We start from the raw sequence: 27,708 nt of genomic DNA, 5'->3' as shown, positions 1-27,708 counted from the left end.
GCGACCCCTCCAGCCATGCCACCGCAATTCCACCGCTTGTCGGGGGATCACTTGCAACTTCTGCAAGAGGAAGTCACGGCCCTCTTGGCCAAGGGGGCCATCGAGCGCGTTCCTGGGCCAGAAGTAGGGTGTGTATGTTACTCCCACTACTTTCTGGTGCCCAAGAAGGGCAAGAGGGGCCTGCGCCCGATCTTGGACCTACGGAACGTCAATGGCTTCCTCCGTCAAGAGAAGTTCAAGATGCTGACTTTGACTCAGGTCTTAGCTGCCCTGGACCCAGGAGACTGGATGGTAGCGTTGGACTTGCAGGACGCTTATTTTCACATCCCCGTGCTGCCGGCCCACCGGCGTTACCTGCGGTTCACGGTAGGCCACGAGCACTTTCAGTTTACCGTGCTCCCCTTTGGCTTTACCAGCGCCCCACGGGTGTTCACGAAGGTGATGGCGGTGGTCGCAGCTCATCTGCGCAGGTTAGGGGTGTCAGTCTTCCCCTACCTCGACGACTGGTTGTTGAAGGCAGGCTCGCCCCAAACAGTCGTCAGCCACCTCCAGACTACGGCCGACCTCCTGCATTTGCTGGGGTTCTCCATCAATGTGCCGAAGTCGCACCTGTGTCCCTCTCAGAAGCTCCTCTTCATCGGAGCGGTTCTAGACAGTTTCGGGTTTACCCTCCCGAACAGCGGGTTCGGGATATTCAGGCTCTGATTCCCATCTTTCAGCCTTTATCCCGAGTCTCGGTCAGGTTGACGTTGCGGCTTCTGGGGCTGATGGCCTCCTGCATCCTTCTGGTGCGTCTCGCCCGGTGGCGGATGCGGGCTCTTCAGTGGGACCTGAAGTTTCAGTGGGCCCAGCATCAGGGCAACTTGTCCGATCACGTCTTGATCTCGGAGGGCACTGCAAGACAGTTGCAGTGGTGGCTCACGGACCGCGATTGGGTCAGTGGCAGGTCCCTCTCCCTACCCCACCCGGAGCACGTAGTTGTGACGGACGCGTCCCTCCAGGGCTGGGGTGGCCACATGGGAGAGGCGGAGATCAGGGGACTCTGGTCTCCGGCGGTGGCCCGGCTCCACATCAACCTGTTGGAGTTACGGGCGATTTGTCTAGCACTGAAAGCATTCCTCCCCTCTGTCCGGGGGAGTGTAGTGCAGGTGTTCACGGACAACACCACCGCCATGTGGTACTGCAACAAACAGGGCGGGGTGGGGTCGTGGACCCTATGCCAGGAGGCTCCGCGCCTCTGGCAGTGGCTGGAAAGTCAGGGTGTGACCCTGGTGGTTCAACACCTGGCAGGTTCTCTGAATGCCAGGGCGGACGAACTCAGCCGTCGGTGCATGATGGATCACGAATGGCGTCTGAACTCGGACGTGGCGCAAGGCCTCTTTCAACAATGGGGAGAGCCTTGGTTAGATCTATTCGCCACCGAAGAGAACGCGCAATGTCATCAATTCTGCGTGTTGGAATTTCCAAGGCGGCACTCGCTCGGAGACGCTTTTCGTCGCTAGTGGAGTTGCGGTCTGTTGTACGCCTTTCCGCCTATACCACTTCTGCCCAGAGTGCTGAAGAAGATCAGGCGCGACCGGGCCCAGGTTATCCTTGTGGCTCCGGACTGGGCACGAAGATACTGGTATCCCGAGCTACTCAGCATGTCAGTAGATCCCCCGATTTGTCTGCCCCTTCGGGAGGACCTTCTGTCGCAGCAGCAGGGGACGGTCCTCCACCCGAACCTGTCCAGTCTCCACCTACAAGCTTGGAGATTGAGCGGCGACAGTTGAGGCCATTTGACTTGCCTCCTGAAGTCTGTAATGTCATTCTGGCAGCCAGGCGTCCCTCCACAAAGTCTGTATACGCCTGCAGGTGGAACAGATTTGTGGCATGGTGCACAGCAAAGGCTGTGGATCCACTCTCTGCCCCCCTTTCTGAGGTTCTCCTCTTCCTTCTTTCTCTTGCCCAGCAGGGCTCTGCTCTGGGCACTGTCAAGGGCTACCTTTCTGCTCTTTCCGCCTTCTTAAGGCTACCTGATCAGCCTTCTTTGTTCAAGTCCCCTATTGTAAATCGTTTTCTTAAGGGCATCACGCACATGTTCCCTCCTGTTCCCTTCGTGATGCCCCAGTGGGACTTGAACCTTGTTCTTACCTTCCTGATGTGCGCTCCCTTTGAGCCACTTCACAACTGTCCTCTTCGTCTTCTGACTCTAAAGACTGCTTTCCTGGTTGCCATCACCTCTGCCAGGAGAGTGAGTGAGCTCCAGGCCCTTTCTTGTACTCCACCTTTCCTTTCTGTCCATCCGGACAAGGTTGTGTTGCGTACCAAGCCATCTTTCCTGCCCAAGGTTGTCTCAGCCTTCCACATTGGGCAGTCCATCACCTTGCCAACCTTCTTTCCACCTCCGCATCCCTCTAAAGAGGAGGAGCGGCTCCACCGTCTGGACCCAAAACGTGCGCTTTCATTCTACTTGGATCGCACACGCCAGTTCCGGGTGGATGACCAACTCTTTGTTGGCTACGTGGGTGCGAAGAAGGGGAAGGCGGTACACAAGCGGACCATCTCCCGGTGGATCATCTTGTGTATCCAGGCATGTTACTCCATGGCTAAGAAGGAGCCCCCTGTTGGATTGAGGGCTCATTCCACTCGGGCCACGGCGACTACAACTGCCCTGGGCCGGGGAGTGCCCTTACAGGACATTTGCCAGGCGGCTACGTGGGCCTCGCGGCACACGTTCGCACGACACTACTGCCTGGACAGTCAAGTCCGGAGGGATGGCTTCTTTGGCCGTTCCGTCCTCCAGGACTTTCTGGTGTGATTGTGTGATTATTGGTTCGCAGACCCACCACCGGGGTTGGTATTGCTGGGGTATCTATTCTAAGGTAAGGAATCTATCACTAACGTGTCTCTTTCAGATGCACAAGTTACTACTTGTGTAACGATATATCTGTAAGAGACATTAGTTAGTGATAGATTCCTTACCGACCCACCCATCCTCCCCGTTCTGCGAACCGATATCTAGGGTTAAGGTCATCCCCTTTCAGGGCCCTAGTTTTTTGGCACCAGTGTTGGTTCTATCATGGCTCTGCGTATCTGGCGCGGAAAAGCTGTGTATCAGAACTGACGCCAGCGCGCATGGGCGGCGTCTAAGTACTCCAACGACGTCATTCCGGCGCTAACGACGCCGACGACGGACGTGGAGCCGCAGACGACGCCTACCGACGCGCAGGGGTATTGCTACGCAAAAATTTCCGGATCCAGTCTGACGCCTGGGGATATTCTAAGGTAAGGAATCTAGTAGTAACTTGTGCGTCTACGACGGAACCGTCGACGATATTGTCCTCTGAAAAGAGAATTACCATTTCTGTGACACGGATCACGCCGGAGGTGACTTCTCCGAGGAGTGTTTCTCCTCTACTGCCAACCATGCTTCTTCAAGAAGGGGAATCAGAGGAGGATGACCAGGACTCCTACAGCTATGCCAATAGTCCCTCCCAACTTCTAGTCAAATGCCAGGACACTGACTCTGAGGGCGAATACGGACACGAGGATGTGGGCCATCATCAGCCGGCCCAGTCGCAACATCATGCTGAGCAGGAAATGGTTACAGTGCCATCTTCTTTTCTCCAAGATCTGCATAAGATGCTGCAGGACTATAAATCTAAGGCGAGTAGGCCTATTCCGGTACCGTCAACGCCTGCAACTCCTGCAGGGATGTCAGCCTAATTGGTGCCGCCTAACATTCCAGCACAAGTTTCCCCTCGGCCTCAAATGTCCATCCATCATGATTCCTCCGGGTTACAAGAGGTCCATGATGATTCCTCAGATGATGATCAGCAGTCGGATCATGACTCTATTCCCGATACTGAATATGACGAGTATATCATTGCGGATCCAGCATCGCCAGTCCCAGAACCAGCGGATTCCCTGCCTGCGGACAATGGGGGCTTCCATCAGCTGATGGAAAGAGCCGCTGCAAGATTCAAATTAGCCATGCCTAAGGTTACCACGGATTGTTTTTTATATGATTTCAAGGAACCTTTTAGGAAATCAACTAGGTCCATTCCTATTGTGGATCATGTGTGGAAGGAGGGCCTAAAGGCCATGAAGAACCCGGCGACGGTGGTCCCGGTACTACCGCGTCTGGATAAAAAATACAAGGTACCAGATGATGGTCGGGCAGCCTTAACGGGTCATCCAAGACCAGACTCTGTGATTTCGCAGGCTGCGCAGAGGAAATCCCGTAACCCCTCTGCTCCCTTAACTCCTCCGGACAAGGAAGGGCGGAGGTTGGATAATGTGGGGAAGAGATTCTCGTCGATGGCAAGTTTGCTGGCGCAAGTGGCAAATGCCCTAGCGATCATGGGAAGGTACGGCCGCCAGCTTTGGTGTGATGTCGCCCCATACCATGACCAGCTGCCTCCGGAGTCTACGACTGAGGCAAAGAAGATCTTGCAGGAGGGAGAAGCAACGTCGATGGAAATCATTGACTGTGCAATGGATATTGCGACGACGGCGTTCCGTTCATTGGCTGGGGCGGCAGTCCTCCGCCGCCAAGGATGGCTCAAAGCTACTTGGTTTCGGCCTGAAATCCAAAACAAGGTCCTGGATCTTCCCTTTGATGGTGAAGCATTATTCGGCAAACTCATTGACGACACTCTTCAAGAAATAAAAAAGGACACAGCGACTGCCAGGTCCTTGGGGACCCTTCAATACAGAAAGTCTCCTTTTAAAGGATCCAGAGGTAGAGGTAACGACAGAGGTTCCTATCACCAACAACAACGCTATTCCACCACGGGCTCAGGTTCCCAGCAATACCGTCCGCCTTATCAACAGCGGCAGGGCCAGTCTACCCACTACTGCAGGCCTTACAATAAGGGAAAACAAGCTGGACGAGGTCGAGATTCGTCCAAATGCCAATAGCGGCCTCCTGGCTCTTCCTACTGGACCCCCCTTCAAGAGATCATCAGTTGGAGGCAGGGTCACCAAATACCTTCACAACTGGTCCAGGATAACATCGGACCGTTGGGTGCTCAACATCATTCGGAAAGGGCATACCTTGGAATTCACGCAAGTCCCTCCACCCAAGCCCCCGGCAGCCATTCCATCGAAACACCAGCGTCTCCTGCGGCTCGAGGTCCAACAGATGCTCCGGAAGGGAGCGATAGAGCCGGTCCCTTCAAACCAAAGGGGACAAGGATTTTATTCCAGGTTCTTCCTGGTGAAGAAGACGCTGGAAAAATGGCGCCCCATTTTAGACCTCAGGGAGCTAAACACCTACCTCATATCCCTGTCCTTCCGGATGGTCTCTCTCCAGGACATCTTGAAGCTTATCAGCCCGGGGGATTTCATGGCCACGCTAGATCTCGAGGATGCATATTTCCACGTTCCGATTCACACAGCACACAGAAGGTTTCTGCGATTCACACTAGCCAAGAGCCATTTTCAGTTCAGGGTCTTACCCTTTGGACTCCGTTCAGCCCCAAGAATTTTCACAAAGGTGCTGGCGCCAGTAGCAGCTTTCCTGCGAAGGAACCATTTCCAGGTCTTCCCCTACCTGGACGACTGGTTACTGAAAGCTCCGTCCAGGGAGGCAGCGCTGGAGGCTGTTCAAGCTTGTACCAATTTGTTTCAGAATCTGGGACTCACTCTGAACAACGAGAAGTCTTCCCTGGTTCCGTCCAGGTAGGCTCGCTTCCTGGGAGCCATCTTGGATTCCAAGCTCTCAAGAGCCTTCCCTACTCAGGAAAGGAGGGACAAATTACAAACCTTGTCTCAGGACTTGCGAACAAAAAAGTGTCTTTCAGTTCGCCGCTACAAGTCTCTACTGGGAGTAATTTCATCGTGTATCCCACTAATTCCCCATTGCAGACTAAGAAGGCGTCCTCTGCAGGAGCAACTAGACAACCAGTGGCAACAGGTCCACGGTTCATTCGAGGACAGAGTGACGGTCACTCCAAGGATGAAGGAAGCGGCCTTATGGTGGACAGATCAAGACAACTTGTCCCAAGGTCTATCCTTCGTAAGCGACCCATCTCCTCAAGTGGTAACGACAGACGCGTCATTGGAGGGTTGGGGGGCAGTGATGCAAGACCTGCATGTCAGCGGTCATTGGTCGCCCCAGGAGAAATGCCTCCACATCAACCCGTTAGAGCTCAGGGTGATACGACTGGCTCTGCAAGCTTTTCTTCCTGGCCTGGAAGGTTCACAAGTGCTTATCAGGACGGATAACACCACGGCCATGCACTATGTGAACAAGGAAGGAGGAACCAGATCTCGTCCATTGTCGCAAGAGGCCCAGCAGATCTGGGAATGGGCGATCCTTCAGAGGATATCGCTGAGGGCAGAACACTTGCCAGGCGTCCTAAACGAAAACGCCGACAGACTGAGCAGGTCATCCTCAGTCAGCCACGAATGGGAATTGAATCAGAGTCTTGGAGGTATTCAACCAGTGGGGCAGACCAGAGATTGATCTTTTTGCCACTGCGACCAACAAGAAATGCCGGTCTTATGCAAGCAGGCTTCCCCATCGAGGTTCTCTGGGGAGTGCGCTTTCGATAGCATGGTCGAGGACATTTGTCTACGCTTTTCCTCCCATACCTCTGATCCCACGGCTCATCAGGAAGATCAAGGTGGAGCCGTGCAGGATGATCCTTATAGCCCCTGCTTGGCCGAGGCAGTTCTGGTTCACGGAACTCCATCTGCTGTTGATAGCCCCTCCTCTTCCTTTGGAGGTTCTTACAGATCTTCTCACGATGTCCGAGGGACAAGTTTGGCACCCAGATCCGCAGTCACTACACCTGACTGCATGGCTCCTGAGCAGCGAGAATTTATGAACCTACCCATTTCAAGTGAGATTAAGGAGGTCCTTTCTCAGGCAAGGGCTCCTTCTACGAACAGGACTTACCGTCTTAAGTGGAAGAGATTTTGTTGCTGGTGCAAGAAAGACGGCATTGATCCTTTCACTTCCAAGCCTCATCAGATCCTTCCTTATCTGCTGTCCTTGGCCAAGTCGGGACTAGCCCATTCATCAATTAAGGTCCATTTGGCGGCAATCTCGAGGTTCAGGAGGACTGGTTCTGGACCCTCCTTGTGGTCTTCCAGAATTGTCAAGCAATTTCTAAAGGGATTGTTCAGAGTTTATCCACCAGTGAGACCACCTCCTCCAACATGGCATCTGAATCTAGTCCTTTCTCAACTCATGAAGGGCCCGTTTGAACCAATCCATCGTTCTGACATGAAATACCTTTCATGGAAATTGGTTCTCCTCCTCGCTCTCACGTCGGCTAGGCGTGTTGGAGAATTGCAGGCCTTGACTATCCAAGAACCTTTCCTTCAATTCAAGAGAAACACTGTCATCATGAGGACTAATCCGAGGTTTATGCCTAAAGTCCCCTCGGACTTCCACTTGAATGAGCCGGTCATTCTGAAGGTGTTCTTTCCTCAACCGGCTACACCAGCAGAGAGGGCATTGCATTCGCTCGATGTGCAACAGTGTTTGAAATTCTACTTGGAGCGTACTAAGAGTTTACGGAAAACCTCTCAGTTATTTGTTGCCTTCGGAGGTCCAAGCAAGGGCCTTCCTCTTTCCAAGCAGGGCATTTCAAGATGGATCACATGTGCCATTCTGCATTGTCACACTGCTGCAGGCAAACCTCTGACTGGGAAGGTTCGAACACATTCCACGAGATCTGTGGCTTCTTCTACAGCCCTCTTCGCAGGGGTGCAGATCAAAGACATTTGCAGAGCTGCTACCTGGAGCAGCGTTCACACCTTTACCAGGCATTACTGCTTGGAGTCCCTACAACAAGATGATGTGGCAGTAGGACAGGCTGTCCTGAGGAACCTCTTTCAATGATTGGTGAGCTTTCCTTTCTTTCCCACCTTCCGTCTTTCACATTTTGTATCTTTGTCATGTTGCCTATTGCTATATTGTGATGATGCAAAATGTGGTTTGGTTACTTACTGCATGCTACTCTGATACAAAGCATGGGAATCTATGAAAGTTCCAATACTGGGGTAAGAAAACAAGTTACTTACCTGTAACTTTGGTTCCCCAGTATTGGTAACTTTCATAGATTCCCATGCGCCCGCCCACCTCCCTGAGGAAAGCTCAGCCTACAACAGATATGGTGTCTTAAGTACACAACGGCTACGAAAATCTGAGGCTCTAAGGTTTCTTCAGGAAGGTTCTAAGGGGTGAGGCACTTCTGATTGGCTGAGGCCTAAGTTTGGTCTCTTTTACACATAGAGGGTGATATGCTACAAAAGGGAATGAGGCCTAGGCCTTTTTCCTTGGTCTTTTGTACCTACAGCTATGGTATTTTTGTTACCGAAACCCCCATTCCGACGACGGGGAATGATACAAAGCATGGGAATCTATGAAAGTTACCAATACTGGGGAACCAAAGTTACAGGTAAGGAACTTGTTTTCTTCGATGTACTTTATACCCACATTCTGGCACACAGCTAGAGAATGTGTTTAGAAAATAAAAGTCAGTTAGTAGGTGTTAACAATTTCTAAATGAAAGCTGGGTTATGCGTCGACGTTTCAGTCTTGGTTGTTTCACAACTGGGAGACCATCTTGAGGACTGTCTCTTTAAATGAAGATAAAGGACACCCTATAGATATTTATAAAGGGAACATTACTATCATAGAAGAATCTCATCAACTTTTTATACACCTACAGTGAAACGAGCAGAGATTGCTCAAGAGAAGTGGAGGATGGAAAACCGTCACCATATTTGTAGTCCATTAGTATTGAGTTATAATGTCTATACACTTAACATGATAGATAATTGTGTTCAGCATGCAATATTTAACAGAGTGACATTTTTAAAAAAGAATGGAAAAGGATGTCTTAGTTTGCAAAGCTGCAACCAAGGCAATGAATTAAAAAACCTTCACCATACTGCACCGGCTGAAATCTATTGCATAACATATTATTGGCCATGCATTATAAAAAAAGTGCAATTATGCTTACTATGAGGCAAACAAGTTCATATTTGGCTGGGACCTATAAGGTACGATGCTAGAAAGTCACATAGTTTAGGATAATGAGACAGGACTCTCTTTAAGAATAAAACTAGGGATTACAGAAGTGAAACAGAGAAATGAACCCATAAGTATCCCATCCCAGTGGCGCAACAGGGTAAGGGGTACTCACATAGAAATTGTGGTCCCAGGACAAGCTTAATGATCAGTAATGTTTAGATGCACAGGGCAATTAATGCTGGAAATTCAACATATAGACAGAACCCTAAAGAAATAAATCATCATTAAGAAATGTAGTTCGGATTTTATGGGCAATATTTACTTGCTTAATTGGTATATTATAAAGTTATACATCTGTATGTGACATAATTAGTTGGCTGTATCTGTGGAGTTTCAAGAACTCCAATAGTTGTGGCGAAATGTCTTTTTCGGAGGAGAACAGTAATAGTTAATCAAAAATCATCCTGGCTTCTAAAAGTATCCTAAATTGAAGACTGAATTGGCACAGGATGAAAATTCTGATGCCGAAGGGGAGGCCATCAAGGGCAAACCAGACCAACTCCAGAATAAAAGCAAGTGTAAGAGCACGAGAAATCCACCCACCTGAGCCAAAGCGTTATGTCTAGAAGTCTCACAGGACTGCCTTGGTGCTGAAACGCACTTCAACTGAAGGAAAGTTGAGACAGCCTCACTTATTCCAACAAAGGACATGCCTCAACGTCGAATGGTGATTGGGAAGTCAAGAAAGACCAAGGAAAAGCCTGCTGACCGCATTCTATGCTGAATGAGTGCTCGAAGTCGAGCAAAAGAAGAGGCAACTCTAAGCTGAAATGGCAGCTGTCCTCCAGAAAAAGAGAATTGTTGACACATTTCTCAAAGAGTTTAGAATACCTTCAAAGCAGTCTGGAGACCGTTCTTAAGGGGAGTGTAGGGAAAGTACTCCTTTTGACATGGTCACCCCCACTTTTTGCCTGGTACATGATGTGATTTGAGTGGAAGTGCACTGGGTTCCTGCTAACCAGGTCCTAATAAGGTTAAGAACTAGAAAGGGGTGTGCAGTTCTTGTAAGGACACGCGGGGAAGACGGTCTTTCTTCGTGATGCCCTCACACACCCCGAGAGGTGTTGTGCTTCATTATTGGACTGTTGCCCCTCGTCAGGCCGGCGCTGCAATGCCTGACTGGCTCCTGAAACATGGGCTCTTTGGCGGGGATCTTTTGAAGAAGCTGTAGGGTGTGTGCGGGTGTGGGGGCTAGGTAGTGCACAAGGGGGTGAGATAGTTCAAATAGGTTAGGAGCAGTCCTATTGGGTTAATAAACTAGGTAGCTCCCGCCTAATTAAAAACTGTGTGTGAGCTCCTGTGTGGAAAATAATGTTCCTCAATGGTCAAATTATGTGTGAATGGTCAACAGGTTTCGTGCCTGGTCTTCCTCTAACGGGTCAATTGCCTCTTCGTCAGGACCAGTAAAGTGTGAAGAAGTGCACTACCACTTGGTATTCAGTATAGTGACATGAATTTCCAGGGAGGTAGGAAGGCCTAGTAGACGTGTACTGGGGCGATCAGTAAACCTGTAGAAGAAAGACGAAACAAGAGGGGAAAGGACAACCAAACAAGGCGTTAGGACATAGTCCTGGTTGGACGAAAGGTATTTCCAATGGTGGCAATACAGAGTGATACTACATCTGGGTATCCCAAAAATGTATTAAATCATAACATGTACACCCATAGGGGCGACTTGTCACAAGAGTAGACATCACCAACAGTAATCAGGTTATTTGAAACAAGAGTGGGAATGCCATTCGTCATGAATACATGTTAGTAAATCCGCTATATCTGAAAGAAACACGTTAGTGTTAGATTCTTTACCTTAGAATATCCCCAGGCGTCAGACTGGATCCGGAAAGTTTTCGTGAGCAGTACCCCTGAGCCTTGCTAGGTGTCGTCTGTGGCTCCGCATCCGTCATTAGCGTTGTGATCGCCGGGATGATGTCGTCGGATTACTTAGACCCGCCCTCGAGCGCTGACGTCAGTTCTTCATTTTTCCTCGCCAGCAAGCGCAGATCCGGGAAGAGCAGTACTCTTAATAATTTTTTTACCAACTTTTTTGATCTATTTTGATCACTTCTCGAGTCGACCTTCGACTCGCGGTGCCGATAGGGATGCCTGGGTTAAAACCTTGCGAGGACTGTCACCGCTTGATGTCTGTGACCGACCCCCACCGTCTGTGCCTTTACTGTCTCGGGGCTGACCACGATGACAAGTCGTGCCCCGGCTGCCGGGCCTTGACCTCGAAGGCTAGACTGGAGCAGTCCTGTAAGCGGCTCGAGCTCCGGCAGTCGGCTCAGCGCCGCTCGAGGTCCCGGTCTAGGAGGAAGTTGAGGGACCAGTCGCGGAGTCATCGCAGTCATCGCCGCTCGACGAGTCAGCACCACTCGTCAGGCTCCAAGTCCTCAGGTAAGTCGAGGCATTCGAAAAAGAAGTCGAAGAGGCGTCATCGCTCTTCCGACTCCCCTCGACGCTCGCGTGGCGTGGCAGGGGGGTTCGGGCGACACCGCCACGTGGCTCCGCCGGACCCACAAGCGCCTCGTCCAGCTCCACACCCGCCGGTTCTTGAACTGCACGCGATGCCGGAGGAGATACGTGACTTCCTCGTGGCCATGAGGACTCACTTCCCTCCGGACCCTGTCGAGGCACCTTCGGGCCCGTGGGTCCGTCTGGGAGCCCTAGCAGGCCGGCGGCTCCGGCCCCGGCGCTGTCGGGTGCTTCGGCCCTGGCGCTGTCGTCGACTCCGTTCCCGACGCTGCAGGGCCCCACAGGATCCAGGCCGGGATCCGGGTCGTTGCCAGTCGACCTTACGACTCCGCTGGCGCCGACCCCAAAGGTGTCGCCCACGACGCGGTCCCCGGACAACGTCGTCCCCAGCCCCGGTCCGGCATCAGACCTGCGCCGCCCGGCGCGTCTCCCGCGCCGATGGGTGAGCAATTCACCTACGACCCGGCACCATCATTTTTCCCCCGACTATCAGGAGTTGGATGATGAGGAGGACTGCGAGGGGTCCGAGGACTCTCTGGCACTGCAGTGCCAGTTGAGCCAGGACTTGGCAGACTAGTTAGGGGAGGCCAGTGGTCTGGATACTTCGCCCGACACTGGATTCGTCTCTCCTCCCTCCGCGGCTTCGGAAGAGGGGGCTGCTTACAGCGTGGTGTTGGACAGGGCGGCCAAGGCCTTGGCTCTTGAGCTCCCTGTCGCGGCCGTGAGGACTAACCTCTTCACTGAGGTGCTCAGACCGCAGGCAAGCTTCTCGGAGCCTCTACTGCCGTTCCACAAAGCCCTCACAGACGTTCTGTTGGGCACCTGGTCCAAGCCCTCCACAGGCCTCCCTGTGGATCGGAACGTGACCCGATGCCACCGCCCGGCTCCGGGCGACCCTAGCTTCCTGTCTGTTCACCCCACCCCCGAGAGCCTGGTGATCCAGGCCTCTACATCCCAAACCGCATTCCCGACCGATCCTCCGGATCAGGAATCCAAAAGGTACAATCAGTTTGGGAAGAAACTGCTCTCCTCCCTGAGTTTGGGGCTGCGGTCTGTCAACATCGCCTGCCTTTTGGGACGTTACACCCACTCTCTGTGGGATACGGTTGCGAGGGTGCTGCCACAGTGCCCCGAGGAGGCCCGGGCACGGCTCACCCAAGCCCTGGCGGAAGGGCGGGATGCAGCACGCTATTCCATCAGGTGTGGACTTGCCACCACGGACTTGCTGGGTAGGGCGATTGCAACTACGGTGGCGGTTCGCCGCCATGCCTGGCTGAGAACCGCCCACGTTTCGGGGGATGTCGAGGCTACCCTCATGGACATGCCCTTCGATGGCCATCGCCTCTTTGGCGACAAAGTGGATAGTGCGCTGGAACGTTTCAAGGATTCCACGGCTACGGCCAAATCCTTGGGCCTAGGCCAACGCCAGCACACTTCTGCTTTTCGCCCCTTTCTTGGCCAAGGAAGGGACGCCCCCACTCGTCCAGCCAGCAACAGGCCGCAAGCCCAATCTCAACGCTGTCGCGGACAAGGTTACCGCCGTGGCGGTACCGGGGGACACCGGCAAGGTCACTCCACACCCGCCCCTGCAGCATCTGCCTCTAAGCCTTCCTAGTCCGGCATTTCAGACCCATTTGACACCAGTGGGGGGGCAGGGTCCGCCATCACCTCCCTCACTGGCGTACCATCACGTCGGACAGGTGGGTGCTGCAAATTGTCCAAAGGGGCTACTCCCTCCCCCTCGAGGTGACTCCTCCAGCCATGCCACCGCAATACCACCGCATGAGGGGGAATCCCGTGCAAGTTTTGCAGGAGGAAGTTACGGCCCTCTTGGCTAAAGGGGCCATCGAGTGCGTTCCTGGGCCAGAAGTAGGGCGTGGTTGCTATTCCCACTACTTTAAGGTACCCAAGAAGGGCAAAGGAGGCCTACGCCCCATATTGGACCTACGGAGCGTCAACGGCTTTCTCCGGAAGGAGAAGTTCAAGTTGCTGACTTTGGCTCAGGTCCTAGCTGCCCTGGACCCAGAAGACTGGATGGTAGCGTTGGACTTGCAGGATGCGTATTTCCACATCCCTGTCCTGCCGGCCCACCGGCGTTACCTGCGGTTCACGGTAGGCCACGAGCACTTTGTTTACCGTGCTCCTCTTCGGCCTTACAAGCGCCCCACGGGTGTTCACGAAAGTGATGGGGGTGGTCACAGCTCATCTGCGGAGATTAGGGGTTTCAGTCTTCCCCTATCTCGACGATTGGTTGTTGAAGACGGGCTCGCCCCAACCAGTCATCTCCCACCTCCAGACCACGGCCGACCTCCTGCACTTGCTGGGGTTCTCCATCAACGTGCCGAAGTCACACCTGTGCCCCTCTCAGAAGCTCCTTTTCATCGGAGCGGTTCTGGACTCAGCGCAGTTTCGGGTTTATTCCCCCGAACAGCGGGTTCGGGATATTCAGGCTCTGATTCTGATCTTTCAGCCTTTATCCCGAGTCTCGGTCAGGTTGACGCTGCGGCTTCTGGGGCTGATGGCCTCCTGCATCCTTCTGGTGCATAACGCCCGGTGGCGGATGCGGGCTCTGCAGTGGGACCTGAAGTTTCAGTGGGCCCAGCATCAGGGCAACTTGTCCAATCATGTCTTGATCTCGGAGGGCACTGCCAGACAATTGCAGTGGTGGCTCACGGACCGCGATTGGGTCAGTGGCAGATCCCTCTCCCTATCCCACCCGGAGCACGTGGTTGTGACGGACGCGTCCCTCCAGGGTTGGGGAGGCCACATGGGAGAGGCGGAGATCAGAGGCCACTAGTCTCCGGCGGAGTCCCAGCTCCATATCAAACCTCTGGAGCTGAGGGCGATCCGACTTTCACTGAAGGCATTCCTCCCCTTGGTCGGGGGGAGTGTAGTGCAGGTGTTCACGGGCAACACCACCGCCATGTGGTACTGCAACAAACAGGGCGGGGTGGGGTCGTGGACCCTATGCCAGGAGGCTCTGCGCCTCTGGCAGTGGCTGGAACAACAGGGCGTGACACTGGTGGTTCAACACCTGGCAGGTTCCCTGAACGCCAGGGCGGACAAACTCAGCCATCAGTGCATGATGGATCACGAATGGCGTCTGAACTCGGACGTGGTGCAAGGCCTCTTTCAGCAGTCGGAAGAGCCTTGGTTAGATCTATTCGCCACAGAAGAGAACGCGCAATGTCATCAGTTCTGCGCGTTGGAATTTTCAAGGCGGCACTCGCTCGGAGACGCTTTTCGTCACGAGTGGAGTTGCGGTCTATTGTACGCCTTTCCGCCTATATCACTTCTTCCCAGAGTGCTGAAGATCAGGCGCGACCGGGCCCAAGTCATCCTTGTGGCTCCGGACTGGGCACGGAGGTTCTGGTATCCCGAGCTACTCGTGCTGTCTGTCGATCCCCCGATTCGTCTGCCTCTTCAGGAGGACTTTCTGTCGCAGCAGCAGGGGATGGTCCTCCACCCGAATCTGTCCAGTCTCCACTTACCTGCGTGGAGATTGAGCGGCGGCAGTTGAAGCCATTTGACTTGCCTCCTGAAGTTTGTAATGTCATTCTGGCAGCCAGGCGTCCCTCCACAAAATCGGTATATGCCTGCAGGTGGAATACGTTTGTGGCATGGTGCACAGCAAAGGCTGTGGATCCCCTTGCTGCCCCTCTTTCAGAGGTTCTCCTCTTTCTTCTTTCTCTTGCCCAGCAGGGCTCTGCTCTGGGCACTCTGAAGGGCTACCTCTCGGCCATTTCTGCCTTCTTAAGGCTACTTGATCAGCCCTCTTTGTTCAAGTCCCCCATTGTAAATAGGTTTTCGAAGGGCATCACGCATATGTTTCCTCCAGTTCCTTTCGTGATGCCTCAGTGGGACTTGAACCTTGTTCTCACTTTTCTGATGTGCGCACCCTGTAGGAAGGTGGATATCTGACTATGGTTACCCCCCAACTTTTTGCCTGGTGTTTTGCTGGTTTTTGACTTAGTTGGCCTGGGATCCTGCTATTCAGGACCCCAGGCTTCCTGCTCTCTCTGTTAAAATGGACTCCATGTACCCTAGGTACATATCTAATTGGATACTGAGTCACCTTATCAGTCAGGATTGCATCCAAAGATACACAAGCAACTCTTCGATTGAAAGAAATGGTAGGAAGATTTGAAATGAGGGGGTATCCTAAAAGTTTGATCGAACAAACCAAAGACCGAGTCTGGTTGATCCTCGGAGTAAACTGCTGCAGAGAACCAACAAACACGAAAACACCAGAATGGTGTTAGTCTCTAAATTTTCTACGTTAAGCCCAACATTCAAAAGGATCATACTATGACACTGGCCAATACTGAGTATGGAACCTGATTTCAAGATATTGTTCAAAGATCCCCCCATTTCAGCTTATACCCGCAATCATAACATAAGGGAGATACTAACTATGAGAACAACTGAAAGTTGCAAATATAAGGGCACCCGCCCTTGCATGAATTGTAGTAATTGTAACAACGTCATCAAGGGAAATATGGTAACACACCCACGAAAGGTTTCAACATCAAGCTTAAAACAAATGCTGCATGTGATACGATGAACGTCATCTACATGGTAAAATGCTCATGTGGCATAGTATACATTGGCAAGACTGAAAGGAAAGTGAAAACACGAATAAATGGACACAAATCAAATATCAGGACAAAGAATGAGAAATCAATGATTGCCTTGCATTTTAATGAAAGGCAACATCACATCTCCCAATTGAAATTCTTGGTACTGGAAACAATAGTCAAAAAAGAAGGCAGAGACAATACCAAATACCTTCTGCAGAGAGAAAACGCTTGGATTTACAAACTGAACTCTATGAAGCCTTTCGGGCTCAATGAACGTATAGAATATTCATGTTATTTATGAGATGCAATACTCCTGTATAGGATGCATATTGATGCTAATTCACTTGTGTGTTGTTGCACTCTTACATACTCTCCACCAGTACAACACCATTGCGCTATTTACTATTCGTCGTTTATACATTCTCCCAAGGTACGTATGTCACACATTCCTTTTATTTGTTATTTTATTTTATTGCATTGCGTCACTTTGTTCACCATCTTTGTAGTTCCTGAGGTTTTTGTAGTTTTCTTCACACTCAGACACGCTATGTATTCACATTCCGCTTTCTAGCTCCATTCGGGATAGTCCGTCATTGATTTTCATAGCGTGCCTACTAAATGGTCACGCTAGCGTAATCAACTTCACATGTCGGGACCGGGTCTCTGAAACGAACGCCACCCAGCCAAGTAGCAACGTTTGAAATATACAAGTAAGTCGGCTGATGCCGCGGAGAGTTTTTAACTTATTAGAGAGACGAATGGCTAGAGTACGTTTAGCACGAACGTTAAACCGCGTTACTTGTATTTTCCGTCAGATTACGAACTAGACGATACGCCTCAACCACGTAAGTTCTTATTAATACTCACACTCACTTTTTGAGTTCATTTTTTGAGTTCGGGTGACCTATGGCCTATCACGTACACCACCAATCACTTAAATACAAGCACGACAGAATACAGCATGCCAATGTTGATATAAATGAGTGTAACATTATGATATTGTACTGGTTTTTCAAAACACCGATGCTATGTCCTTTTCTTATAGAGCTCCCAGAAGAAGGGCACTCATGCCCGAAATGCATAGGAGCATAATTACGATAAGCAAGAATGCTATATCTATGATTTGTGAGAAAATTATGGCAATTTGAATTGACAAAAACGTTTAAGATATATAATGAAATGAAAGTAATTAAATAAAAGGATTACATAAAAAAAAGTTGAGAGGAGTCTGCTCTCTGTGGAACCAAAGGAGTGCCCTAACTAAGGATGCATCCAAACTGCTGGGTGCACATTTTTTCATTTTAAATTTGAAAGTAAACATTTGCAACTATCTGTTGCGTATTATTGTGTTTAACAAACACTAGATTGCACTTGACATCCAAAGTTCAAAAGAAATTCCCAATGCATTTTGGGTTATTTTAACTCTTCTTCAGGGGTGTTTCCAAGTGAAGATATGAAGAATGTAATCTGTTCCTTGCGTGTGGAACTACAACAGAATGGAAAATAGGCAGAAATGTCACAAAGTGCCTCAACATAGTTAAAAACAGTATCAAAACAATAGGATTTGCACATGGTGGAAAATGCTCCCAGAAAATCAAGAGAGTTGCTCTTTGCCTGGAGACTCTTGGCCATTTCATTAGGAAATCATTCTAGAAAAGCCATCTGCATTTCCATAATAGATCTCTGCCTTATTCTCAACTGTGAAGTTGCAAATATTTTAGGACATGTACCACCTCCGAGGATTAAGGTTATTGCCTTCATTGCTATCCTGCGCTTGAGAAGTTTGTGGCCTTTATGCATCGTAACCTTTAGTCTATTTGACCAAATAAGTAAAGTCTGAAGCACCTTAACCCCTTCGATGTGGATGACAAAGCCAGCTCGTCATGGGCGTTACCTGCGCTACGCGGATGACGAGCTGGCTTTGTCACAAACCGCGCGATTTTTAAATTTCAGCGCACAGTGGGAAAACCCGCTAGCGCGGTAGCGGTTAAATTCCACACTATGGCAAAAACACTCCTTGATTTCAGTCTTTTTCTTTCCCCAAGACGAGGGTCTGTGGCTGATGACTGCCACTCAGTGTGCTTTCTACTATTCTCAATGTGCTGAGTGTGGGAAGCATCATTCTGCATTCCAGAGAACTGACCACCATAGTCTAGAGCTTTCAGCACATGATTTGCAGAGTGCTTGTTTGAGAATTGCAAAAGTCTGCTGCTGCCTTCAATGTTGGCTGTCAAGGGGCATATGTGATATTATACTTTGCTGCAAGGTTTCTACATAACCTACAGAAATCTCAGAATGCTTTAACTGTGTGGGAATTTTTATACGGGCCATTACCCCTCCCTGGTTTCCCTCCATCCTGTTTGTTATTTATCTGCTTACTTACTCTGATCCCCTTCTGTGATTTTATTTAGCACTTTTGCAAATGGTGAGAACTTTCTGCTGCTCCAGATCTGACCTGATATTCGATATTTGGACTGGTGTATATTATTTTCTTTAGCCCTTTCTTCACATTGACTATTCTCTTAACTGGAAAGAAATTGGTCAGCATTACTTTAATTTAGAACTTTTTTTTAAGACTGTGATGGTCCAGTCAGTATCACTCATGAACTAGAAAAAATATGGTATCCGCCAACCCAGTGATTTTTCGAAGGATAATATCCAAGTAAATAGTGTTCAGATTGATGCTGAGATATATTGACCTCTACTGTCAAAAGGCAAATTGGGCTTTTAGAGGACTCACTCTATGAAAGGCAGTAATGGCTTTAGTTGTGCCTTTATCTTATACCTGCAGGACTACTAGATTAACGTCAATCCACGTAAAGCTTATGGAACATTCCCTTGCTGGAGAATTTAACTGTACCCAAACATTATCAATGTAAATAATCTTAGGCAAACCCATATCAATGTCAGAGGTGCCATACACAAATATATTAATTCCATGCATCATACTACTTAAAATGTTTGCCACTATTTCGTAAATCTGCCTTTTCTTGGTATAGCTGATGTTACCCTATAACCAATTATGACTCATTTGAGTGATCGTTTCTGATTTTCATTATTTCTTTGTTCTGCAGAATAGTGTTTCGGACACAGACATGCAGCAGTCTCCTATTACTCCCAAGTCTTCAGGGCCAGGAGCAGGTATGTTGTCCTACATATTTACTTTGCCACATGTGCTGAGAAGTCTCTGCCTTCCTGAAAATGTGGTGTGCTGATTTTCCTGCTGGTCCCTTCTGTACTCTCAGTTCCCAAACATTTTCATTGCAGTTTCCAGATTCAATCCAGAGGCTGTAATGAGAAAACCACAAGAAAGCATCTTTTTTTGTTTCATAAATTGTTAAATTGCTTTTGACTAAGTATCAAACTTGACACACTAGTTAACAGTACATTGAATAATCTGTTTAACCCATCTCTCATTTATCTTGTGTACAGCCCCTTCAAATGGGCAGCAAGCTGTTCATTTATTGTCTTCCAGGAATTGTATAAACATCCAGTATATCTGGCCCATTGTTTCCTTTAATGGCTTTAATATTTCTACTGTAAACATAGCCAGGCTAAAACATTACTCCTCTTCAATTGGCAACCTTTATTGTATTATTACATTCATAATTTTATTTGCTGCTTCTAAATATCAGTATTAGCCATTATCTTGTTGGATGTACACAATAACAGAAAATGTACATTTTCCATAGAGGTATGTGAAACTCCTCAAAGGGACATATCAATCCGTGACCATTTCGCACACACATAAAGCCAACGACAAACATTGGATAAAGTGGTCCTAGATCTTTTTCTTTTAAACTCATTTAAAGTCATGCATCCTGTAACACCCAAATATCTTGACTGCAATGTATGAATGACTAAAAGGTCCATTTTAGTAGCGCTGGCCAAATATAATTCAGGCCTAGGATAAGCAGAATGTTTTATGTACTTGAACTAGCCATGGCAGTTTCGGAGGTTAATTCCATGGCAACGAAGAGTATTTTGCTATAGTAGCACTGTTGGATTTGTTCAGAATTTAAATCAATTTAGAACTGGCATTATAGCTGCTTGGCTGGTTATGTGATATATACCTAGTTCATACATTAAAAAAAAAATCATCTTTGAGTTTTGTAGCATTCGATAGCATAAAGTACGCAACGTATAATATATTAGCTACTCAATGCGGAGGATGGACTCAAGACGGTACAATCATTTCGAGAGCAACTACAGGAAATAAAAAGACCAACATTTTAAAGTATGAGCCTTCATCACTGATATAAGGTATCCCAGAAATCGGTTTTGAACATTGGATGGTGGCTTTGGAAAGCCTGCTGCATGCATAGTAAGTACACTAACATAATGCCTGTATTTTGTAACTTGACTTGTTATATACCTCCATATGGGGTTTCACTGTTCCACTATGGTCGGGGATCAACAATGGAAATAGTCTGGAGTACGTGCATGAGCTCATCCCATGCTGCTGCTATGGGATGTGTACGTAGCCCACAGACCTCCTCCTGCCACAGACTCCACCCCTGATTAGTGCGGTTTGCCAGTACGGGACCCCTGGGATCGATGCTTCCTTTCACTTCGCTATCCCAGTCTAGCCAGCAACAGTGCTAAATTGATGGAGCCGGAGGTGGCCACCTGCCAAGTCTGCCGTTATCTGGTGGTCACATGTAGTTGGCTATGTTTCTGAGGTTGACTTTAAATAAATACTATTGTCAATTTATCCTGCACCCAGACACACACACACACACACACACACATACATTTGTCTTAGTTTCTTGACTTGGTGGTGGATGACATACTAGAAACTGGAACACAAATTTGAAGTTTATAATTCTGGATGCTTTGGAAGCATTTAGTGGTAAATTTCTGAAAGCTGACTCCCTTATGACAGAATTATGTAGAGAATCCAGGAGTTTACCAATAAAAATGGAGGGCAATATATACATATATACTGTGTCCAACGTCTGTTTTTTCTGCCATCGTAGTCTTTGCCTCTTTTGGACTTTTTGCCATTTAAAAAAAATTATTTTCAGGTTTGTCCGACTCATTAACCTTAACTTTCGTTTTCTCCAACCTTGTGCATTGGTAATGCAATGTTTGTTTGACCTGGTTTTAATGTTAGTTGGAAAGCAGTCTTCAAAGCTAGCTCCTTGATGTTGATATCCTTTCAAAATTACTTGCTACATTCTCCTGCGTTGAATCGTTCCCAGATGCTCATGTTTTTAAATTAGTTGCCATAAGGTTTGTAATATTCTTAAATCCACTGTATTCAAACACACATTTAATTAATAGTCTTTGTAACCCATCTAGAATTTCATTTAATTTTGGATTCAGCACTTGGCTGTTCCTGGGGCCTGTGTGTGGACTGGGAGGCCAGAGGACAGGTTTTAGCTTTGCCTTCCAAGTTACTTGCATTTTCTCTTTTGATGCCTAATTTGCCTCCTAAATAATGCTAGCAGGGTATTTAAGACCTGTGCCGTGAAAACAATATTTTCAGATTACCTCCACAAAGGGTGGATTTATTGACTTGTCCCAACTTACGTCCGAGATGAGAACTGCAAATTGTTTTCTATGTAATAAATTTTTTAAGGAAAGTCAAAACTTTTATTATTCTTAAATGAGGGTGCCTTGTTTCCCTCTGTGGCGAAATTCACCAGGAGAAAAGGTGAAAAGAAAACATGAGCGCTGAGAGAGAAATGCTTGTGGCTGAGTTTTTTGTTATTTTAAGGTCACATATTTTGCTGGCAAGGTAAATTAAGCCTTCCATCCTTCAGTTGTCAGTAAATTGATTATTAAAATGAATAAGTAGATCCCCTTAAAATTGCAAAAATGCATAATGAATAACAATTGAGCGCTTATAATTACTACAGTGGGATTCCTGGCAAACAGGGTAAATTCAACCAACCATAATCAGTCTACCCTTGATTATACCCCTCCACTTTCAAAAGGCTCCTGCCTCCTATTAATAAGAAGCACATTAAGACCTCAGGGAAAGTGTTGACTACCCTGTATCCACTTACTGTTCTGCTGCGCACTGTCTACTTCACCACACTCTGGCCACCGCCCTGCCAGTTGAAGAGCCCTTCTCTTTCTTGATAACTTACTTGTTGATGGTGCCTTTGTCTATTATACACATCTCGACGAGCCCCGTCTTTGAAAGTAATACCTTTCCTCTTACAGCCACTTCCTGATACCTCTAATGATCGTGGTAGTGCCACATGCCTGTGGACAGCCCTGTTTATTGTAGGAAAGTCCCCCTTTTTGCATGGTTGCCTCACTTGTTGCCTTATTTTGATGCTCTTTGACTAAGGGCGCCCTGGTTCCCTGCCAACCAGGTACCCAGGTACCTAGTGCCTATGTGCTCGAGGCATGTGGGCTGCTGAATTCATATCTATAGCATAGATCGCCGCCTAGTGTTGGGTCCGGATGATTGCACATTGTTGTCCTGGAAGAGTCTTCGAAGTATCACGAGATAGGTGGCTCCTCCCCTGGACTACAGTGCGCATGGGCATCGACTCCATCCCCAGATTGTTTTTTTCCGCCATTGGGTTCCGATGTATATTCGACATCTCCAGTTCGGAATCGATATAGACTTTTCTTAAGGCCCGAAGGCCTTATCCTATACCGTCGGTATTGTTTGCGTTCGGTCCCCGCTCTGTTCCGGCTCAGTTCCCGAGTCGGACGTCCAGAGGAGTCGCGTGGCTCTTCGGTACTCTGGGCCCAGTCGACGCAGCAAGACTTTACACGACATCATGGAACGGAGTCCGTTCAAGAAATGTCCCGTGTGCGGATCTAAGTACCCACACATCGACGTCCACCCTGTGTGCAACAAGTGCCTGTCGCCGGACCATGATGAAGCCAACTGTATGGCTTGTTCCAGGTTTCGATCGAAGAAGATGATTCGACTTCGGCGCGCCAGGAGGCCCGGCAGTCGGCCCCGGCACCGGTGGACATCTTCGACAGAGAAGAAGCAGACGAGCAAGAAGTTCATCTGCAAGTTTCCCCTCCGGCGGAGGAGATCGACTACGTATACGACGCAGACGTCGAGGTGGTCGAGGCAGGAGAAGTCGTCGACGAGGTAGGAGATGACAATGAGGCCTACAGGGCCACGGGAGATAGCTCGTGTGAAGAGCTAAGCCCCGAACAAACAATTACTACGGCTCAGGTTGAGGGATCGCCACGCGGCCTTACCCAAGACCTTCCACCCAGATCCACGGCCTCGCCTGCGGGCCCGGCTACGGACACTTCTGCGGAGCCGACGTTGGTCAAAACGAAACCGAAACCTTCGGTGTCGACGAAAACGAAAGTAATTGAGACGCCGTCGAAACAGAAGACGTCTGTCCCTCCGGCCGCCTCCTCGTCTTCGGACGCGCCGGGGCAGCCGCAGCCGAAGAAGGCTGTCGACCCGGGGAAGTCAACCAAGGGCGCCGATCCAAAGTCGGTCAAGGCCGTCGACCCTAAATTGGCAAAGGGCGTCGTACCGTAGTCAAGGCCACCGGCACGAAGCCGTCGACGCAGAAGGCCGTTGGCACGGAAGGGGGACACAGCGCACCGAGAAAGGCCGATCCTGTGCCGGATAAAAATAAGGCATCGACGCTCGAGTCTTCACTCGCTGGTGGACCGAAGACGTCTGTCGGATCGACGAAACCGTCCGCTTCCTTTACGAAGCAGGTGTCGTATTCTCTTCAATGCATCAGGAACAAGGCTTCCGCGTCCGCACCGAAGGATGCTTCCACCGCGAAGCCAGCTGCCACGACGCCACAGTCTTCGGCGCCACTCCTGTTTACGTTGCCGCCGAAGGTAGCACCAAAGGCCTTCGCACCACGGTCGGTCACCGAAGCGCCCGTACCTGTGTCTACGCTGCTTGGGAGCCTGAAACCTCGACAACCCTCGGTGGAGGAGCAGTCGGAACACTATATCGACGCCGACACCGGGAAACGTACCCTCTACAAGAGGAAGATCACGGCAACCCAGCCTTTGGAGTCCTACACGATTCCTTTGAAGAGCAAGAAGCCTGCTGCGGAATCCCCAGTTCTGGTGGAGCCTCTTGCTCCACGGACTCCACGAGTGGCTACACCCTCACCCACTTATACGGATGTGGAGGGTGGAAATTGTGATGACGAGGAGTATGGCTTTCCTGCCAACACTGATCCTGAGGATCACCAGGACTCATGGACAGATGCAGGTGACCCAGGGGATCAGCAAACTGCCCAGGACCCTCAGGTGTACGCTGTCAAGACCTCTCCTACTGAGGATTCGGCTGCATTTAATGCTCTAATTGAGAGGGCGGCTAAAAACCACGATGTGGACCTCCACACTGACCCTATCGAAGTGGACTTCCTTTTTGGTACCTTTTCCACTGCAGAAAAGACTGTCAAGACTCTCCCCATGCTGAAGGGGGTTCTCAAACATGCTGCAGACATTTTTAAGGAACCCACACGGGCCAGGGTGGTCAACCCCAGGATTGAGAAAAAATATAGGCTGGCGCCTGGCGACCCCACCTACATCACAGGCCAGTTGCCATTGGACTCTCTGGTTGTTTCTAATGCCCGGAAGAGGGCGAACTCGCAAACCACTGGTGATGCTCCTCCCCCAGACAAGGAATCTAAAGTGCTGGAGGCATCAGGGAAGAGGGTGGTGGCTCTGGCGGCCAATATCTGGCGTATCTCTAACACTCAGGCGCTCCTGGCCAGATATGACAGGGCGCAATATGACACACTAGAGACCCTGTTACAACATCTTCCAGATCAGTATAAAGAGGCAGCTGAGATGCTTATTCGGGAAGGGAAGCTTATCTCCAACACTTCAATTAAGTGTGCACTGGACGTGGCGGACACCGCGGCCAGAGCCATTAACACCATTGTCATGTTGAGACGTCAGGCCTGGCTCAAAATCTCCGGTTTCAAGCCGGAGATACAAACTACCATCCTCAATCAGCCAGTGAACCCAGACAGGTTATTTGGTCCTGAAGTAGATACCACCTTGGAAAAGATAAAAAAGGATACCGAAACTGCAAAATCCATGGGGGCTCTCCAGTCCCAGCAGTTTCGGGGAAGCACTTTCGTCGCTCAAGCAATAGAGGTGTTTCCAGAGGCCAGATGTCCCAGCAAACGCAATACAATAAAGATGGGGCGCAGTCCTCTTACACCAAGCAGAGTAGAGGCGGCTATCGGGGCAACAGCACCAAGGGCAGAGGTCGTGGAAACAACAACTCCCGCTCCTCCGCCACCAGTAAACAGTGACGCCCTGTCACTGCCCCCCGACCATTCTACACCTGTCGGGGGAGACTCCAGCAGTTCCTGCCCGTCTGGAAATCCATCACCACGGACAGGTGGGTCAGGAAACCTATCCAGTTCGGGTATTGTCTGGAGTTAACATCCACTCCACCCAACATGCCACCAAAACACCGTCCTATGTCCACAGAGCATTTGCACTTATTGCAGCAGGAGGTACTAGTCATGCTGCAAAAAGGGGCGATCGAGCTCGTGCCGTTGGAGGAAGAAGGCACGGGGGTGTACTCCCTGTACTTCTTAATCCCAAAAAAGGACGGATCCCTCAGACCCATTCTGGACCTCAGACCCCTAAATCAGTACATTCTATCAGAACACTTTCATATGCTCACACTGCAGCAGGTTCTCCCGTTGCTCCATCAGGGAGACTTCCTCGCAACCTTGGATCTCAAGGATGCCTATTTCCACATTCCACTGCATCCATCACGCAGGAAATACCTCAGGTTCACTATTCAGGGTCGGCATTGTCAGTTCAGGGTCCTGCCTTTCGGGGTGACCACAGCGCCCAGGGTGTTCACAAAATGTCTGCGCACCTCAGGAGGCAGAATGTTCACGTTTACCCTTATCTGGACTGTAGGAGAGTGGGGTCTGCAATCCTATTGTCACCCCAGATTTTTGCTTTTTGCTTCACTGGTTTACGACTTTCCCTGGCTGTGGGCCTGCTAATCAGACCCACAGCCTAGCTGTTCTCTCTCTAAATTGACAACCATGTGCCTTAGGTGCATTTACCAATTGGTACTGGGCCACCTTATCAGTCCCTGTACAGCATACCTTAGGTATCCAGGGCATAGGTATACCCAGGGCCTACCAGGGGCTGAAGCATGTATTATGCCACCCCTGACTGGCCATCTAAATCTGACACAACTGGCTGCATGACAGCTGGGGCAAGGTGGTGTAAACACCCTTTGCTGTAGATATAGTATATCTATATCTAACCCTAAAATGGACACATATATTCCTATCAGTCACTCCTATGGCAAGCCTTATCAATCCTGAAGGCAGAGTGCATGGAATTATGTGAGATGGTGCTCTGGCATGAGCTGAGCCCGTTTGCAGCTTGCGGAACCAAGTCCTAATAGCTGTTCCATGATAACGCTATACCATATACTCTTAAGTGCATTATCAACCTCGCGGTTAAATGCCAACTCTGGTATAACATTATCAAAACATGTCGAGTAAGGTGTCATACGATTTGGAATACTACCCCCTCGCCAATTCTGGCGACGGGGGTAGCATTCCACCCTTCTAGAGGGACACGACATGTATGTAACTGAGAACGGTTAAAGTTAACTCTAGCCTTGGCATCACAAAATGGATGCTGCCACCACAGACACAAGTCTGACCTCCTGCTGCTGGGAGTCCTTCCAGCGAGGGCGGCTTGGACAAAGGGTTTCCTGCCTTGGGAGGTGCTAGCACCACCCCAGACAGGATTTTGTGTATTGGGTAGGGTAGGCTTGAAAGGAATGAGACATGCCCGGGGCACACAAGGTGTCCCGTGCATACACCGGTTCAAACCAGTTGCTGGGGCATCCCTGCCCCAGCTCTGGCGGGAAACCGGACAAAGGATAGGGGGTGTAACCACCCACCTTCCTGGTCCCACCCAGGGGAGGGACCTAGTCAGTAGTGCAGCCCCCTTTAGCAGGATAAAGGTAGGAGCTGGTCCCATTCCAAATCAGATTATCCTGAACATATTCTACAAGAAGAAACTCTGGACTTCGACGTTCTGCTCCACAGAAGACTGAAGAATCTCCCTTGTGGGCAAGGAGTGTCCACCCTGCACAAGCAGGCACCATCAAGCGTCCAGCGGCTTCCCTTTGTCGTCTTCCTTCCAGGATCCAGACTTCAGAGCCCGACGAGACCCGGATTCCCAGACCTCTCCGACCTCAACTCACATCTGCAGCAAAGCTGAGACCCATGGCTGCGACGAGACACGTGGGACCGGCCATCTTGGAAGAAACTGCACTTCGCTTCCAGCACGACTCCCGAGGTAAACTCGACCAAGTGCTTTGGGGACTGAGAAGCCCCAGCCCCGAGCAGCCCCTGCACCGAAGTTCAGCCCTCCAGCATCCACGAGATCTGCGTGGGGCCCTTCTGCTTGGTTCCTGCTCGACACATTGTCTGGTCACTTGCCGGCTGGCTAGTGGCCTCCTAGACGACGAACCTTTGAATTTTCACTGCTGATCTGGTTGCTCCAGATTGGCCCTTGCTCCCTTCCAAAGGAGGGGCACCCCGGACTCTCCTAGTCCGCACCAGACGCTTTCTTCACTCACCGCGTGGGTTGCCTTTGCCAAGGCCTGTTGCCTCAAATCCCGGATCCAACACCGCCGACAGCGAG

General features: G+C 49.9%; 1 protein-coding gene across 7 annotated transcripts in view; it reads left to right on the top strand.

Annotated features, from left to right (window-relative positions):
- The window catches only part of NSD1 (nuclear receptor binding SET domain protein 1), a 1,209,044-nt gene that overhangs the window by 588,864 nt on the left and 592,472 nt on the right, over positions 1–27,708 (top strand). For all 7 annotated transcript variants that reach the window (XM_078652779.1, XM_078652777.1, XM_078652781.1 and 4 more), the window contains one exon: positions 19,164–19,230. In XM_078652779.1, coding sequence (XP_078508905.1) covers positions 19,164–19,230 — 67 coding nt within the window. The remainder of the gene's footprint in view (positions 1–19,163; positions 19,231–27,708) is intronic.

The sequence above is a fragment of the Lissotriton helveticus genome, chromosome 7 (assembly GCF_964261635.1).
Source record: "Lissotriton helveticus chromosome 7, aLisHel1.1, whole genome shotgun sequence".
In the NCBI taxonomy this organism is placed as follows: domain Eukaryota; kingdom Metazoa; phylum Chordata; class Amphibia; order Caudata; family Salamandridae; genus Lissotriton; species Lissotriton helveticus.
Note: the sequence above shows the minus strand (reverse complement) of the source record. Positions and strands in the feature narration are given on the sequence as shown.